The sequence below is a fragment of the Jaculus jaculus genome, chromosome 7, assembly GCF_020740685.1.
Source record: "Jaculus jaculus isolate mJacJac1 chromosome 7, mJacJac1.mat.Y.cur, whole genome shotgun sequence".
NCBI classification, from domain to species: Eukaryota; Metazoa; Chordata; class Mammalia; order Rodentia; family Dipodidae; genus Jaculus; species Jaculus jaculus.
In genome coordinates this window covers 115,664,514-115,684,011 of record NC_059108.1, presented here as the reverse complement: position 1 = coordinate 115,684,011, position 19,498 = coordinate 115,664,514, and the positions used below count along the sequence as shown (strand labels likewise).

General features: G+C 37.7%; 1 protein-coding gene across 2 annotated transcripts in view; it reads right to left on the bottom strand.

Moving 5' to 3' along the window:
- Slc38a6 (solute carrier family 38 member 6) overlaps positions 1–19,498 on the bottom strand; it is a 60,246-nt gene that overhangs the window by 24,538 nt on the left and 16,210 nt on the right. For both annotated transcript variants that reach the window (XM_045153998.1, XM_045153999.1), the window contains exons 4-6: positions 15,678–15,730; positions 12,299–12,338; positions 1,460–1,538 (exon numbers count right to left, since the gene is read on the bottom strand). In XM_045153998.1, the coding sequence (XP_045009933.1) occupies positions 1,460–1,538; positions 12,299–12,338; positions 15,678–15,730 (172 nt within the window). The remainder of the gene's footprint in view (positions 1–1,459; positions 1,539–12,298; positions 12,339–15,677; positions 15,731–19,498) is intronic.

Here is a 19,498-nt window from a genome sequence, read left to right as displayed (position 1 = left end):
CTAGCCACAGCAAATGAATTCCAGATGCATGCACCACTTTGTGCGTCTGGCTTTACATGGGTACTTCAGAATCAAACCTGGGTCGTTCGTTAGGCATTGTAGGCAAGTGTCTTAACTGTTGAGCCATTTCTCCAGCCCCCATGATTAACTTTTAATATAGTTATTGACACTGGAATTTCTTAGTTCTCCACAATGACAACGTGCTACAAGCTTATAATCATGTGTATGTACAACACCTTATTTGATGACCCCAATAACTGTGAAGAAGGCTCCAAGTCAAGTTAGATGACAAAAAGAAGTTATGTTCCTAAGACTACTGGTATTAAATGAACAGGTTATACTTCTTTTTCTTTTGGTTTTTCGAGGTAGGATCTCGCTCGAGCCCAGGCTGACCTAGAATTTACTATCTAGTCTCACGGTGGCCTTGAACTCACAGTGATCCTCCTATCTTGGCCTCCCTCTCAAGTGCTGGGATTAAAGGTGTGTGCCACCACACCTGGCCAGGTTATGTTTCTTTATGCTTAGTTGAGCCTTCTTTATTGTATCACATATGCCTTGAGTTCATAGCTCTACACTATAAATTTCTCAGATAGCATTTGAGGAAGTATATTTCACACAGGTATTCTTTAACAAAAGCCTAGTTGTCAAAGCTAAAAATTAAATTTCAATAAAACTTGTTCTGCATTCCAGAATAAGTTCAATTGGCAGATCAAAACAACTAGGTATTACATACAACTTAGAGGTTTGATGAGGTTTTCTTATGGTTTGCAAACTATGTGAGATAACTTGACAATAGGATTTATTGTATTTTTCCAAGTTTATTTTTCTACAATAAAAATGTCTTGTTATGCACAGTGAAAGGAAAAGCATAAATGACTTAGATTCTTTTCCATAAAGACATGAGCCCGTATATTCTGCAGAAGCCTGTGTTTTTAAATAAATGGAAAGGAAGTCTATTGTGGTTCAGCATTTATCACAATGTAAAGACAAATAAGAAGTGAAATGAGTCTGTATAAATAGCTCCTCTTGCTGTCTAAATGTCACACAGGTAGAGCTGCAAGTGCCACTTCTTTGCCCATGATTTGCTGAGAAGTGACAGTAGGAATATTTACTGTCTCCCTATAAGATCTCTCCTAACAATACCATCAGTCTTATCCTTGACTCTTCCTCCATCTTTCATACCCTTGATACTTCTTCACTCTTCTCTAAGAGCTCATTCAGACCTGACTTGTCCTCTCTCACTCTCCCGAGGGCCATGGGGCTTGTGGCTTCCAGTAGCTGACAGCTCTGTGCACACTGGGTGAGCAGTGAGCATGTGCGTGGTATCTCCTCTACTGCTGTCACCCACATTATGTGTGTCTGGAGGACAAGGACAACAATGCTTCACTTGCCATGAGAGCCTATAAATGTGTACTGAATTAATAAGGTAATTGGTGTAATATGAGGTTTTTTTTCTTACCCACTGTAGTCTCCAGGCAAAAATTCTGAAATAGCAACAGGAAGCTCTGTTTTAACAACTAGAAGGTAAGAGGACATGGCTACAAAGAGAAAAAAAGAAATTCCCATTAGAATTCTATAATTTTTAACTATCTAAAGAGTTTTCTATCCAGGAACACAGATATCACTGGACTTAGGATAACAGATAGAAGATTAAGTTACAAAGAACTACTGCAAACACAAGAAGATCTGTAGTGGAGACAGGTGACTTTCTAGAAAAGAACTGGTAAGTTCCTTAAGTACCTTTGGTTAAATCCAAAGCAAACTAGTTAGATGAGAGAAAGGGCTTTGATTACAGACTATAAATGACATGTTGCTTGAAGCTTTATAAAACTTTCTTATATATTATTATCTCCCCTGTGTAAAGCATTAGAGATTGATTTAGCAACAATTATCACAAAATCCTAAGCTTAGTAAGTATGGCTAAAACTGATCATTTGTTGTTTTTCCCTAGGGAAAAAACATAAACATACCTCTTAGAAGTCCCCTTCCTCCTCTCTTACTTTCCTTTCCTCTCTGCTAACAACGTAGGCAACATTGAATAAAAAAACTACACTTAAAGTTGTCCTCTAAAACAAATTTAAAAGACTAATTAAAAACTATTAAACTTATTCAAGACACACAACTTTCAATCTTTACTCCACTTTATTAACATATATAAATACAATCAGAAACCCCAGTTAGTGTTATTTGTAACATTTTATCTGACAGGATCTAAGAAATAACCAGTTTGTAAATCATTTTAATAATGACATTATTTCTCATGCAGATATTAATACACAAATTCAGTAAACCTTCCATTATTAATGTGGCTATAGAATACAGAACTCACTTATATTCAAATATTTGAGGGAAAGCTTAAATACTTAAGATACAATGAAACACAGATAATTTGGAGTCAGAACCTCAGTTTAATATAGCAAGGATTTCTCTTTCTCCAGAGATGGAGTGTATGTATTTTAACAAGAATCAATAAAAAGAAAGTCTATGGAGAATGAAGAGTGAATTCTGTGTGCACATTACTTTTATTACTTATTTATATTTCAGGAAACCTATTGCTTTCTCTTTGGATTTATAAAAACTAAGAATACCAATAGGTACCAAGTCTGAATGATAAAAATATGGAGAAAATTTGATGAAAAGGCTCAATCCTTTAAGAGTGTGTATTTCTCAGTCAACCCACTGACAAGTAGCTGAACTTTTGCAGTTACAATGCTGCGTGATCACTTTAACTCTGGAGGAAAACAAAGCACATGTTAATTTGTGTGCAAATTTGTAGGAAGATAACTGTCACATCACAGGAAACACACATATTCAGGTTTTTAAAAAAGTAAAATAGCAGGTACCAAAGGCCAAGTAAAATTTAAAACAGGTAAGTAATAGTCACTTCTACTTAGTGAAAATATACATATGCATATCTTATAATTTACGAGTACTTATTTCTTCTCTAGAAGAATTACAGCTGTTCACCAAAACCTGCTGAGACATTACTGCAAATTCTCTGTGATGGGGTACTACAACTGATTGGATCTTTGATCATGTTCACCTTCCCAGAAGGAAAAACACCACTGATTTGGTACAGTACAGGAGGAAGGTTTCTATTAATCTCCTCCATCCAAGGACTTGGAATCTTTGAAACATTTTACGCTTTCCAAACAACAGTACACATATAGTACAGTGAAGAAAATCAAGATTTGAAATTTTTCAAACTAGCCTAGAGCTACTTACATATACCCCTGGTGGTGAGAGTGGTACTTCCAACACAGTGCAGTTTATTATCCACCCATCAGTCTTTTTGCTTGGATTAATCCAAGACTACATATATTTCTAAAGTTTCAGGCATTCATCTCTTTCAGTAATTTTCCATTATTTCTTTTGGATCTTTCATTGTAAAAAGCTTCAATGAATAAGAGATCATATTTCTTCCTAATATACAATCTGTCATTCTTTCCAGAATTTCTATTAGCCCCTGGCTAATCATTTGAACACTTTTATCCTGTGTTACAGCTTTAACTCTTTGGTTTTCAAATGGGAGTTCTGTTTCAATGGATTCCAGTCTGAAGAATCATGTGTATTTTAAGAAGTACGAACTCACCAAACATATGTTTCTTTGTCAAAAAAAAAAAAAAAGACCTCAGTATACAAGACAAGAACAAAATAAAACATGAAAAATCCTGCTTCTTTCTTAGAGAATGCTGGTATATGTTTTAAGAGCTACAAACCCACAAAGTTTACCATGGGAAAGCCCCTACTGATTAAGCAAGTAACATAAAGAAAGAAGCTACCCCAGTCACTGTTCAAATTATTTTTGTCTTAACCATAAATTAACTTTCATGCAAGGACTAGCACATTAACATATTATCCATAACATAGAGAACAGAAAGTTTACAAAATATATATTATGTTAGGAAATATATTTTAATTGCATCCATATAACAGGAACAATCAATTCGATAAACTGGAAAAGTTTTAAAGAAATCATATGCTGGTTGTGGTGGCACACATTGGTAGGAAATTGCTGAAGAGGTAGAGGCAGGAGGATCAGGAGTTTGAGGCCAGCCTGGGCTATACATTTTTTAAAAAGAGAAAAGAAGAAAGAAAGAATATTAATGAGAAAGCTCATATGTCCACTATTTTTAACCTAAAGGTTTACTAGGTTGCCGTAGCTTTTGTGTTGCATCTTCTATTAATGGCACGAAGGAAATGTTTAAGGCTTATCTTAGAGATAGGTCATAAACAAGAATTTATAAACCACTTTACTGGCATCCATCCACAGCATAGATCCTAAAACAATACATACACTGTTTACTTTAAATTAATAGCAGTAGCAGCGTCACCCATGAGAGCCATGGGGAGAGTTAAGTAGTTATGGCCTCCATATCACCAAACCTAATATGCATGCTTGAAGATATACACTGATGACAGTTATCAGCCATTACAAATCATTTTAAGTTCAATGTATTAACCAGAGAGGTATTCTGTTCTCCTTCATTTTAAACATACCGAGTAAAACTCATTTCATAGAAACTATCCTGGGAAGGAACTTTAAAAATCTGTCAACAATCAACACACAGAAATTGAAAACATTCTTTAAAAATCATGTGGAGAAGCAACAATCATACTTAAAAAAGGACTGAAATGGAGTAACATTTGACTAGGCAATAGCAAGAAAGGGATTAATACTGGCTGACATGAGGAAACGCATAAAGTGAGATGGGAAGGTTGAGAAGAGAAATGTTAAGGGCAGAGAAAATGGAAGGGACCCTAGGAGGAGATACATGGGAACAGCAAGCCACTTTGAGTCTGGTGGTATTCTAAGTGATATGGAAGAGATTTCCTCATTTAGTTTTCACATAAACATGTGAGGCAGACACTGCTGCAAACATGAAGAAATGGGAGCCCAAAGAAGTAACCCACCTATGCTCGTGCTGATGGCTACAGCCCGTGTGGCTCGCAGGGCTTGCTCTACTAAACACTTGTGTGCTCTGAGCAAGCAAAGTCGAATAAGGAAAATCTATAAAGACCACTCTCTGTAATTAGTCCTTTGTACGTTTTCAAGAGCATTTAAACAGTAAACTGCTTGTGACTGCTGAGGCTGATTAATAGCAGGGCTCAAAGAAAATAAGGAACTTCTACCTAACTCTGTTGCTGTCATCCACCTTGAGACACATTGTCCTCAGGTCCCCTAAGGGCTCATGGCTACTTTGCTGAAGTGGTTGGTCCAGACAGCTCCATGTTCTCTCTCAGTCTCATACCCCAGACTCAACACTACACTCAAATCTAAAAGGTAAAAGGCAGCCCTCCCCTCCCCCAATCCCTAAATTTTTAGGAACTATTTTCCCAATACTGAAAATGTTTCTCAGTTTGTCACTGGTTAAACCCAGAACTTGCAGAAAAGACTTAATTGAGTTGGAGATCAAGAAATCCTGAGTTTACAAAGATAATTATTCATTTTGTTAAACACTTAAAATACATGTGTGAACACAGGATTACTTTCTGCTATTCGCTATTTTTAAAACAGAATAAGGTTTTCAGCATTTGGGGGAAGTTCAACTTCTTAAAGGATTATTCAGCCAGCCTTAAATAAATAGATGTACTATGGGAGGAAATAAAAAGTTTGCCTTTCATTTCAAGGATTCAATTTTATTTCAAACTTGTCTTTAGTCATAGATAATAACAGGTTTGTTCAACATGTCTTATTGACTTGATGTTTCCACTGAATATCTAATTGCCACTGGAATTCTAGCTTCACTCATATAATACACAGTATCTTTATTTTAAAAAGGATTCTTTTGAAATTTTTTGTTTATTTTTATTTATTTATTTGAGAGCGACAGACAAAGAGGCAGAGAGAGAGAGAGAGAATGGGCACACCAGGGCCTCTAGCCACTGCAAAGGAACTCCAGATGCATGCGCCCCCTTGTGCATCTGGCTAGCGTGGGTCCTGGGGAATCAAGCCTTGAACCGGGATCCTTAGGCTTCACAGGCAAGCGCTTAACTGCTAAGCCATCTCTCCAGCCCTTAAAAAGGATTCTTATAAATTCTTTTTTTTTTAAAATTATTTATTTATTTATTTGAGAGCGACAGACACAGAAAGAAAGACAGATAGAGGGAGAGAGAGAGAATGGGCGCGCCAGGGCTTCCAGCCTCTGCAAACGAACTCCAGACGCGTGCGCCCCCTTGTGCATCTGGCTAACGTGGGACCTGGGGAACCGAGCCTCGAACCGGGGTCCTTAGGCTTCACAGGCAAGCGCTTAACCGCTAAGCCGTCTCTCCAGCCCGGATTCTTATAAATTCTATAAAACAATTTCATTACCCTAATTTGTGCACAAATGAAAATTAAAAATATATGATGGGATATGTCCCCCACTATCCTAAAAAAGTCAATTTATAATTTTTTAAGATCCAAAATTTAAATAAATATGATTAGAGAGCTGGGCTTAGGAGTGAAGGTCTGACTGAACAACTTAGTGAGACTGTCTAAAACAGTAGGCTGGAGAGATGGCTTACTGCTTAAGGCGCTTGCCGGGAAGCCTAAGAACTCATGTTTGAATCTCCAGGTCCCACGTAAGCCAGATGCACGGTGATGCCAGTGTGCACTGTCACACATGTGTACAAGGGGACACACACATCTGGAGTTCATCTCAGCAGCTGAAGGCCCTGGCATTCCCATTCTCTCTCTCTCTCTATGCTTCTTCTTTTTCTTTTTTTTTTTCCTCTCTCTCTTTCAAAATAAAAAAATAAAGCAAACAAAGAGGGCTGGGGGTGACAGCTTGCCTAGCATGTATAAGGCCCTGACTTCATTCTCCAATTACCACAAAAAAAGGTGATCAGACTATCTACGATTCTGAAAATCTTGTCACTGAACTTCAATAGAAATCATTGTTAATAAGATACTTTTAAAATCTCTTTAGAAGTAACATGCTACTAGCAAACTGCACTAAGGGAAATAACTTGGGAAAATAGAATCTTCTCTCAAATTTCCTATACTTCTAGGCTATGGCAGTGTGTTCTAGAATTCTCTGACAACACTGCTCAGAGTCAAAAGAAGCTGCAGTTTGAATGGCCAGCAGATGGTGGTGTAACAGCACACTCAAGCCTAGCTCCCCCGGGGCCATAGACTTCACACCCTTATGTCTCCAGAAGCACCTCACTACCCTTTGCATCCCTCTATCATAATAGAAAAGTTCAGGAAGAAAAGAAATTCAAATTACCTAATACTAAATCATGAATTTGCCAAATACTGACAGTTTGAGGTTTTTATAGTTCTCACTTGAAAATGATTTCATATGGACCATCTTGTTTATGACACTGAGAGAAACTGCTTCCTAAGTAGGCAGAGGGACGTGGGGTTCTCCTCAACAGGGGGTGTGTTAATGAAGACTGCTAACATTTGTAGATTTGGTGTCACACTGGAAAATGTGTCATTTGAGCAATTTCAGGAGGTGTCAGCAGAACTGCTGGTGGTTAGGGTTTTCCTTTCACAACTACACCATGATTAAACCGATAAAGTCCTTCAAGGAACTGGGTCTTTAAGGAAAAATGTGCTATCAGCAGCAATCCTTCAATCAGTGCAACCATGAATAACTCTAACTGACTTTGCTTTAAATTTTTTTTTGGGGGGGAAGGGGACTAGAGAGATGAGTTAGTGGTTAAGGGGCTTGCCTTCAAAGCCAAAGGACCCAGGTTTGATTCCCCAGGACCCATGTAAGGCAGATGCACAAGATGGTGCATGTGTCTGGAGTTTGTCTACAGTGGCTGGAGGCCCTGGTGGGCCCATTCTCTCCCTGTTTCTTTACCTGCCTCTTTCTGTCTCAAATAAAAATAAATTTAAAAACCACTTTTTTGAGTATGTGTATGAGATGTGTATGCGAGGGTGTGTGCACATGCCATGGTGTGCATGTGGAGGTCAGAGAACGACATGGGGATCAGTCTTTATCTTTCACCTTGTTTGAGGCAGGTCTCTGGTTACTCACCATTGACACTTGCCATGCTGGCTTGTCCACAAGTGGTTCTCCTGTCTCTGCCTCTCTTCTTGCCATAGGCACCTGACTATGGAACAGTGTCTGGATTTTACAATTGTTCTAGGGCTCTGAACTCAGGGGCTCATGCTTGAGTGTCAAGTGCTTTATACACTGAGCCACCTCCCCAACCCTGACTTGTTTCAATTGTGTGTTACTGAGTCCGGAAGATTATCCCCAGCTTAACTAAGGAGATGGCCTGGGGTCTGCTTTGTGATTTCTAAGTAATAGTCTATATCAAGAGTTCAATTTAATGTGAAATTAACAATTTAAATTAGTTTTTAGGAAAAGAGGAACACAGGAGAGTGAGAGCTTTTTGGAAACCAGTCATCTTCCTTTTCTGCTCGTAGGCTGTTTACAGTCAGTTTACTAAGCTCAAGTTCTCCTGCGTGTAGCAGTTTTCAATATTAAAGTCTTGGATGACTCTTTTATGACCCTGTATCTAGCAACCATGGTTCTCAGCAAATGCTACTCCTGCCCTCAACAAGGGGCAGCAGAGGGCTATGCCCGCCAATGGCCATTTCAAGCCTTCAACCTCACTGTTGTTGAAAGACCAGCAATTACATTTTAATAATAGTTTTTACATAGCATTCAATTTCCAAAGGTAAAGAATTCTAAACAGCCTTAAAATATGAGTCATAAATTTGTGAGTTGCATTATCCCCATTATAAAACTTAGAAATTATTTGAAGAAAGTTTTACTCCCCTTTAATCAATTTGTTAGATCACACTAGTGTCTTGTGACTAATACTTGGCTCTGTTTGATCTGGGCTACAGTGATGGATTTTCTGTGAAGCTCTGACAGCAGAGTCTTTATGAAAGAAATTATACACACCCATATTCTGTGGTCTGTTCTTCTTGGTCTATAGCCTTTCTTTTTTCTCCAAGTGATACTAAGCTATATTGCTTGCTCTTCTTTTTTGTTTCTTCACTTATTCCTTCCTTTCTTCCTCTAATACATATTACTTACTGAATGCCTATTACCTACTAAAAGCTATAGACATAAAGATGTGAGCAAATTACTTTTTATTTATTAATTATGGTGTTGTAGCCAATAAACTGGACCTCCAACAAAAGACCCATGGAACAAATACTGATCATGTGCATATGAGGATTTTGCTTGTGTATATGTACATGTGCATGCATGCAGGTTCACATGTGTGCTCGTATGTGTGGAAGATCAACAGTTTGAAGGGCAGTCTAGACAACATAGCAAGACCTTGTCATACACACATTTTTTTTTTAAAGTAAGGAAGCATTAATCTAAAACTATGCCTATTTTAAGGCCTGAAAGAATTAGATACTCTCCCCAAAACCAATTTAGAATCCAAATTTTTATGCTGAGAAGGGACACTTAGCTTTCTACTTTCCACCTACAAAGAGTAAACTGAAGTCAAGAGAGTGGGTGAGGGCTTTCCCAGGGGTATGTGCATAACCAATGACAGAGACTTAAGTCAACAAAATTCAAGGTAGCTGATAACCAACCCAGCAGTCTGTTAATAAGAGGTAAGCTTAAAATTCTATTGTAAAGAAAGAAAAGCTTATACAATATAGTTCAGAAAAGAAAAGCCTGTAAAAATATGTTTTCACTTATTACTCAGCAAGCTTTCAATAAGTAAACTGAACCAGTGTGAAGAAAATTCTAAGGACATCATTCTAAAAATTAAATAAGCATTAGTAGCTTTCCTGAATGAAAAAGATGTTAAAAATTGCTGACTGTATCTAAATTGCTGTTTTTCTAAAGTTCTAAAATACACAAGCAAACCAACAAACTTAAAAATGTGGAAAAACAGTGATTTACTTTTCAACAAATCCACATTTTTTTCCTAGAACATTCTGATAACTAACCAACCTGTTCTGCTTTCAGGGATAAGAAGCATATGAAAAGGAGTACAGGCCATCCTCATTAACACATGGCTTAATTTTGTAATTATCTTCTGTAGGGTAGTTTGAATGTGTCTCCCAAACCAGATATGCTGGACATAAGTTCCCCAGGCAAAAGTGCTGGGAAGTAAGGTCTGGCAGGTCATGAGGACTCCATCCTCACAATTACATTTATAAACGGACTCAGGGCTGTGAACTAGATATTCTGCTCTACCAGGCCATATGATAGCTTCCACCATGTTAGGATCCAGTAAGAAGGCCCCCATTAGATGTGATTTCTTGGTCTTGGTCTTTCTGCCATCAAAGTCAAATGAGTTTCTGTTTATTATTAAGTACTGGGTCAATGATACTCTGTTATAGCAACATAAAACAGACAAAGGCACTATTGCAGGTGAGGAAACTAAACTAGCTTCTTTGCAGAGTTCTACACCAGACAGTTTTGCTCTCAGGAAAATATTAGTTTTCTAGCTCGTTCGTTTGTTCCTTCTTTTGTTTCTCTATCCCTCCTTCCTCATTTAGTCTTTCAAATAGTTGAAGCTGGTAATGGAACATGCATGCTTCTTTTCTTGGTAAATATATCAAATATATCCAGAATAGTGAAAAAAAAATACTTAGAAATATGGCACACAAACCATTTTACTTTCATTCAGTTCAATATAGGTTTATCAAGTCCAGGCACTATGCTGGGTACAGAGAGGAATGAGGCATAATCCTTGCCCTGAAGGAACTTACAATGTAGTAGGGACAAAAATTCATAAGGAGATAATATCAACTTAACAGGGGCAAGAACTAAAACAGATAAGATTAGAGAAAAAGGAAGAGATACAGGTGAAAATACAAAAAATACAAGGGTGGGCATTTTGCCCAGATCATAAGCTTGGATTCAAATTCCTGAACTAAAAATTCCGTCCAACATAAATTATTAAACAAGGGTTCAATCTAATCTAAACAAAATATGCCAGATCTTAATGAGGAACTATACAGAATCATTTCCAGTACACACACTTAAGAAATATGCATTTGTTGGGCTGGAAGGATGGCTAAAAAGTAAAGGCACTGCTTGCAAAGTCTAACACTCAGGTTTGATTCCCCAGTACTCACATAAAGCCAGATGCATCTAGAGTTTGTTTGCAATGGCTGGAGGCCCTTGCACACCCATTTTCTCTGTGTCAACTGCCTCTCTTCTCCCTCTCTCTGCTTGCAAATAAGTAAATAAATGAATAATATTAAAAAACAAATATGCAGGCCAGGCATGGTGGTGCACGCCTTTAGTCCCAGCACTCGGGAGGCAGAGATAGGACTGCCATGAGTTCAAGGCCACCCTGAGACTACATAGTGAATTTCAGGTCAGCCTGAGCTAGAGTGAGACCCTACCTCAAAAAACCAAAAGAAAAAAAAAAAAGAAATAAAAAAGAAATATGCATGTTAAATAAAATAAACTGTTTCACAACAGATCTTCAAATTCATTGCTATTTAAAAATAAGATAAGGGCTGGAGAGATGGCTTAGCAGTTAAGTGCTTGCCTGTGAAGCCTAAGGACCCTGGTTCGAGGCACAATTCCCCAGGACCCACGTAAGCCAGATGCACAAGGGGGCGCATGCATCTGGAGTTTGTTTGCAGTGGCTGGAGGCCCTGGTGTGCCCATTCTCTCTCTCTCTCTCTCTGTCACTGTCAAATAAATAAATAAAAATAAACAACAACAAAAAATTTAAAAATAAGACTACTTTTCTCATTTGCAGAGTGAAATGTGTAGTCTACACTGGAAGACAATCACTTGTGATAGCATCCAATAGAGCATTCTCATGCTGTGTCAGGCACAACTGGTTATTGTGATATTTTCTCACTGAAGACAGCATTTGATTGAACAATACTTATTGTGAACTAGTTCAGGTCTTCAGTTGTCACCTCTAAATTATTTTAAACTATTAGATGGAAAAAAAAATGACTAAAACTTCCTAAGACCGTAAGACCTAAAATGCACGTTGACCTTCCCCAAGGGCTTTCCTTGACACTGGCAGCATCCATCAACACTCCCCTCAATGGTGAAGGAGCTGGAGACACTGTCAGCTCTGCACCCCCTCATTACAAAATGCACACATGAGCCTCATTCTGTCCCTGACCTGTCCCTGTCCACGGAGAGCAATGTATTTGAGGTGGGGAACAGGCCTGACACTGAAGACTGTCGTCAACGTTTCATGAAAACTGGAGTTAGAAGGAAGCACTATTACCAGTGGTACTAAAAAAAAAAAAAAAAAGCACAAACAAGTAACGAGGCCAACACACAGGCTTCTGAAGGCAGCTATGTCTACAAATTCAGTTTCCCAGCAAGACATGTAGGAGGCAAGAAGCCAAAGGGAAGAAATTACTCCTGTTACATCCATATTTTCAACTGCTTACCTCCAATATTCTGAATGATTATACTGCCTGCCACCACGACCTATATAAAAGAATAAACACATTTAGAAGATACAGGAGAAATAATATAAAAGGAACAGTATTTTATTAAAATCCAGTTAACTAATACAACAAGAACAGATGTTAAACTCATAGAGATATTGGAAAGCATAAATTTTGTCAGTATTTGTATTATGTGAAATTAATAATCACACAAAAAAACCTTTCTTTAATAGTTCCATAGTTACTATATAATATTTTTGGATTTTTTTTCTTGGCAACCATTTTTGAATAGTTAAAAGTGATTAAAAAGCTAGTGGCTGCTGATTATTAATGTATAAAAACATTGAAATTGTACCTATCTGGGAGACATGTGGTCCCTTTCTTATGGATTTTTGCCACACTAATTTAGTCACTAGCCCAAAATAGCTTGGAGTGTACTGTGCCAACATTGCATTACATGAAAGGAAGTGATATGGTCTTCTGAGTGTGTGAGCTGGACATCCACCTAGCCTGTGGGCATCCCAGTCCCAGTCTCAGGGATTAATGAAGTCAGTAGCAGCAAACTCTAGAACCCACCCTTAGGCCCTGACATTTCAGACAAATGTTTTAAATTCAAAAATGTGAAATAAGTGAGTACAATACAACAGCTGGCAAGGGCTATAGTAAACTGGAGAATGTCCTCTTCAAAATACAGCAGCTGTCGCTAAGCCCTAACCAATTGATGTCATGAGAGAATTTAGATCCAATGGAGCCAGATCTTTGATATTTCAAGCACACTTTTGAATTTTTTTCAAACTTTCATGATTAAAGATTTCAGCTAATGACACTATGCCTGAAGTCTGCAGGCTCAGAGAAGTCTTCTGGGAAACCCAGAGGAAACGGTTAAATACTTTTCACTGGAGCCTTTTGATCACTCCAATCTTGGTGGACTATAGCCACCAATGAACACTTGGGCTGAGTAGCTTGCATTACTTAGCCCTCCACGGACTGGGAACAGGTCACCCTTCAAGCCCATCTCTCCTAGGTTTTCACCATGAAAATTTTCAAAAAAAAAAAAAAAAGTTTAATTTATAGAGTCCTAGCAGGCTGCAAAGGTGGGCTAATTTAAAAATCTGGCAAAATGTCTACAGACTTATGACAGTGGACATTCTAATATTTTCTGGAAGGTACTTTGCATTTCAATCCACTTACATAAATAGTTTTCAAAACTCAGTTATTTGTGATGACTTTTAAATTTGTGTATATTATCTTCAGTACAAATAAAACCTACTTACAGACACATAAGAAATTTGGATTCATTTTCTATCAACATGTTAGTAATAATTATCTTTTCATTCTTTGACTAAATTTAAGTATTTACTGTCTAGAAAACCAGAGTGAATTTCTGCATGTCTGTCTATCTATCTGTCTTTAGTACCTACAGTATATGGCATGGAGTTTGCCAAATACATGTTTATCTGGTAAATAAATACATAAATTTAAAGATAATTTTTAATTTTTTGTTCATTATTTATTTACTTATTTGAGAGTGACAGACAGAGCAAGAAAGGCAGGTAGAGAGAGAGAGAATGGGGGCTCCAGGGCTTTCAGTCACTGCAAATGAACTCCAGACACGTGCATCTGGCTAACGTGGGTCCTGGGGAATCGAGCCTCAAACCAGGGTCCTTAGGCTTCATAGGCAAGTGCTTGACCGCTAAGCCACCTCTCCAGCCCTAAAGATAATTTTTAACAATATTCCTTAAAATTTCAAAACTGTCTTTGATTCTCAGGACAATATTATCCTACCAGAGAACATATCCATGTCTGAAGAGAAAATAGGAAAATTTCAACCAACTCCAGAAGCTACTTAGAAATACAAACAAAACCCCAACAACTCCTCATTCAGAGTATGCCTGCCAGTGTAGCTGCCTATTGTGAGATGCATGCCACATATTAAGTTGATAATGCAACAACTGAGTTTTAGGAAAAAGAAACAATGGTTCTTGCCTTAGACTGCTACCCCACAGGGGCAGGAACTACTTATAGGTTACGATGCCACTTAGAACATGCCTGTAGGTCACATTCAACTAATCAGAAGGTTTTCTTACATACTGTCATTTTCTTTCTTGGTTAAACTAGATGTAGGAAATTGATTAGTAATTACAGTAAACATCCTGGCCTCTAGGAAAGAAATTGTTCCCAGGGCAGATTAATAAAACCCTTTACCTCAAGTGACCTATTCTCTGTTTTGTTCATTTTAGGTTATTAAGGTCTAAGCCATGAGGCTACCTAAACACTCCCTCCTATACTCGAAAAGCAATGTTAATTAGAAAGTAAATATAGGGTTTTTCTCCCCATTACAAAGTTATATCTTTTCCCTACCAGAATCACTCTTTACTACTTAGTTTAGCCACCTACAATGTGGTACCCTTGTAGATTAAAAAGAATAAACATGTGAAGTAATCCACAAATTACTTAGTTCAGTTTAGCCATTCCACAATGTATACATACTGCCAATCACCATGTTGTACTTACTAGATGTGCATAACATTTGCTTGTTAATTAAAAATCAAAGCAAACAAAAAATACCATATCAGATTTATAACCTAAAGAAAAATTATTGTTTGGAAGCAAAATAAACATGAGTTTTATAAGGATAGTAGCTCTTCAGAAACAAACAAAAAAGGACTTGACACTAATAGCATGTTTAACTCCTGATAACTTGTGGAAAAAGATAATGTTTTCCAACAGCTTTACCTGTCAAAATGAGTTCTCAGAAAACTCTGCTGTTCTTTTTTACTATTCTATGAAGGAAAAGCAATATATGTAGAGTCTAGAGTCCTACAATACAGGTTTTATGCAACTGTTTACAGTAAGTCCCTTTAACAGCTCTGGACTATTCTCTCATCATATACAGACAATGGGATAGGTAGTCTTTCAGCACTGTTTAGCTCTCACATAATCTGTTTTTCTAATTATCGTTTTTGAAAATCACCATGAGCTACAGAGATGGCTCAGCAGTTAAGGTACTTGACTGAAAATCACCATGCCATTATTTTAATTCTATATTGTTTTCTTCTGCCCTTAGAAGGATTTCTTCAGAAGATATGATAAAATTAGTAAGGAATACTTAAAACAGGCCACATTAACTATTTTTAAATTCATCAAGTCACTGCTTGCCTTCATTAAGGTCAAACACACATTTATGTATTGACTTTGTTTACTGGTGCATTTTAAGAGGAGCACATAGATTTCTCCTTTCCCTGTACCTACCATTCTATCTTTTCTTACTTTCATTTGCTTAAAGTCTTTCTTGTATAAATAGTACTTGTCTCTTTTACCTTGAAACAGAAGAAATGCCTTTTTAGGCTCTGACTTAGTGGGGAAAAAATGATTTTACCTTTCCAGGTAATCCAAATGCAAAGAGTCCAAGGTCTTCATAAGATGTTACAGCTGTTGTAAGAAAGAAGAATTGTAAATTTTTGCAAACAACTATTGTGGAAACGATTTCACTACCACAAACTAAGCACACTGTAATTCTTAGAACTCAAGCCAATTAGCACTAGACATAATATAAAAAAAATGTCTTTAACACCCTGGAATAAAGATGATATTAAGAAAGAAGGTTTTATTAATTGGGGCATTTTGTGTAAAGGTCTTTGGTAATTTTCTTCATCAAACTGTAGTGGTTTGAGTGAAATGTTTCCCATACCATAGACTCTCGTGCTTTGAATACTTGGTCCCAGGTGGCAATTCAGGAAAGTTGTGGACCTGTGGGAGGTAGAGCCTTGCTGGAGGAAGTGTGTCACTTCGGGTGGACCTTGAGACTTGATAGTCTGGTCCCCCTTCACAAGTGCTAGCCAGTTCACACTATAGAATTTCCTTTTGGAACTGTGAGCCAAAACTAACCCTTTCCTTCCACATGCTGCTTCTGGTTGGATTCTGTGCCCAGCAACGAGAAGGCCACTGTGACACCCACAGTGCCTATGATATTTAGATGTCTTGTAGAATGTATCCTTTATTAAAAAGTGATACACTTTCCCTTTGCAAAAAAAAAAAAAAATCGGGCTGGAGAGATGGCTTAGCGGTTAAGCGCTTGCCTGTGAAGCCTAAGGACCCCGGTTCGAGGCTTGGTTCCCCAGGTCCCACGTTAGCCAGATGCACAAGGGGGCGCACGCGTCTGGAGTTCGTTTGCAGAGGCTGGAAGCCCTGGCGCGCCCATTCTCTCTCTCTCCCTCTATCTGTCTTTCTCTCTGTGTCTGTCGCTCTCAAATAAATAAATAAATAATTTTAAAAAAAAATCACCTTTTTGATTTTTCAAATATACTTCATGTCCTGATTTTGTTTTTCAAACTGCATGTTAATGATTACTTTCTATTTTTACTAAGTTTCTGATTACTATAATGTAATCAATGTCAACAAAGTAACTTTGGGAGACTTCCGGTCAAGATGGTGACCACCTAGCTGCACTACAGACAACAAGGAAAAAAAAAGATAGATGCAGATCCTAAGAAGAGAGCTGCCCCAACATACCTCAAAAGGGGCCCAACTGAAACTAAGGACAACTGGCGAAATAAGCAAGGGTGATGTTTTCCTGTGAACCGGATACCAGCACAAAGGGGAAGGAGATCAACGCAGAGAAAAATCAACTCCTACCAAATCAGAGAGCCAGAGCCTCAGAGGCCCCCAACACCTCAGCACTGAAGCAGACCAAAAATGAACCCAACATGGCTCAGGGAAATTTTGTGGAAGAGGGGGCAGAAAGAATGTCAGAGTCACATGTTGGGTCATGATTTGCAGAGACATTTATCATACCAATAACTGGGGCCTAACTCCACAATGCACGACCCATTTTCATTAACAAGGAAGGTCTAATAGGAGGGGGTAGATCACAGATGACCTAAATAATGGTACCAAACTGCTTGTATTTACTGAAAAGAAAACTAATAAATTAAATTTTAAAAAAAAGTAACTTTGGTCACCAACTAGCCACTATTCATTTACATGTCTAATACTTCTCTTTCTTAAATCAATCTGTGTACACTGACCATGGGAAAAATTATTATTTCTCTCAAGTATTCTACAATATTGAGAGCGGCACAAACCCTTTCAATACTAATTTTTCAAACTCCTAGTAGTTCAGGTCCACCTGCTTTATAGCTACTGGATGGACAGAGTAAATTTAAAGCAGAGGTAATGACTTTTAGAGGAAACCTCTAAAGATTTATATGTTTAAAGCTAGAGTCTCCTAGAATAGGTAGAGCCTAGCAAATCCCAAGGTTGTTTACCAGCCATTAAGTCTGCATTAATTCAAATGGCATTACTTACAGAAACCCACTTTTCCCTATGCAGCACTTGCATACTGTCCAAATCAAAGTTTCTACTGACAACAATTTCTAAAAATTGGAAATATAAATACAATTAGATAAAGTATGAAAGTTATACCATACTTTTCAAAACATTTCTAGGTGTTTAGGGTGATGATAAGGTATTCATAATGGAAATAATGCTTCTGTCCTATAATTTTCAAGGCAGATGCTTATTTTCTCAACATAAAGGAGTATTAAATTATAGCCTTGAGCTGCAAAGATAGCTCACTGGTTAAAGGAACTTGCTTATAAAGCCTGCTGGTCTGGGTTTGAGTCCCTAGCCACCCACGTAAAGCCAGATGCACAAAATGGTGCATGCATCTAGAGTTTGTTTACAGCAACAAGAGACAAGTGACCCTACCCTATCTCTCTCTCTCTTTTTTTTCCCTGGAGGCAGGGTCTTACTCTATCCCAGGCTGACCAGGAATTCATTATGTAGTCCTAGGCTAGCCTCAAACTCATAGCAATCCTCCTACCTTTGCCTCCTGAGTGCTGGGATTACAGGCATGCACCACCAAGCCCAGCCCACTATCTCTCTATCTCTCTCATGCAAATAAATAAATACAACTTTTAAAAATAAAAGGGCTAGAGAGAAGGCTTCACAATTAAGGAGCTTGCCTTCGATGCCTAAGGACCCATGTTTGACTCTCCAGATCCCTCATAAGCCAGATGCACAAAGGTGAGGCAAGCACAAGGTCACACATGCCCACTAGATGGCACAAGCACCTGGAGTTCAAATACAGTGGCTGAGGCCCTGGCATGCCAATTCTCGTTCTCTCTCTCTGTCTCTCATGCACTCTCTCTCAAAAAAATTACCATTTCACATATTCAAGAACAATGGGAATACTGAAAAGTAATTCTTAACAATTAACAAATTTTTAATTTTAATCTATTACCAGACTTAATTAAGGGGTTTGGAAACTTTTGAGCGGTGATATCACTACATGCATTTACACACTGCTAGTTAGAATACATAAGTATGATTGAGTAAAACCCTTCAACAATAAATTTATCTAATTACTTTAGATATACATAAAAACATAAAATTGAAAGGCAGAGTTACAAAACTAAAAGATGGTTTTTTTCCCCCTATTATGTGAAATGCTAAAATTCTTTTCTTCAAATACATATAAAGCATATACTACAAAATTAATAATTACTTTAATCAGTAAACCTTTAGTATTTTAATACTCTTAAATTATAGTTAACTTCTTAAAACCCTTGTACATAAAAAAGCCAGATAATTTAGGTAAATAGTTACTTCTAACTTGGCATTAAGGCAATTTTGCCCTGTTATGTGAACCAGGTCTCCAAAACCACGTGATCTTTCATTCTACAGCATGAGTATGAAGGAACATCACTGCTCATTTTAGCATGCCTTCTTATTATCATTTTTTCTTTTTTTTTTGAGACAGGGTCTCACTATGTAGTTCAGGCTGACCTTGACTTCACCAACCTCCTGCTTCAGAGTGCTGGGATTACAAGAGTATATGCACCACTCTGTCTGACTTCCATTATTTCTTAATGAAAACTCTTTTGTCCAGGAACTTAAAGCAAGGCTTTTGAGTGTTATACACATGGGAATATATCCAATGCCTGCTTTTCAATTCCTTATTCTGCATCAGCTTTTCAGCTGTAAGCAAGTCATCAAGCAGATACCCACGGAAGGGCTTCACTAGGGTTTGTTTTACTTTTGCGTTTGTTTTGTGGTACTGGGGACTGAAGCCAGGATCTTTCTCATGCAGGGCACATACTCTACCAAGGAACTATATTCTCAGGGTTGCTTTACTTTTAACAGTAGAAAATAATTATTGATTTCCCATCTAGTAAACATGAAAAACAAATAACTAAT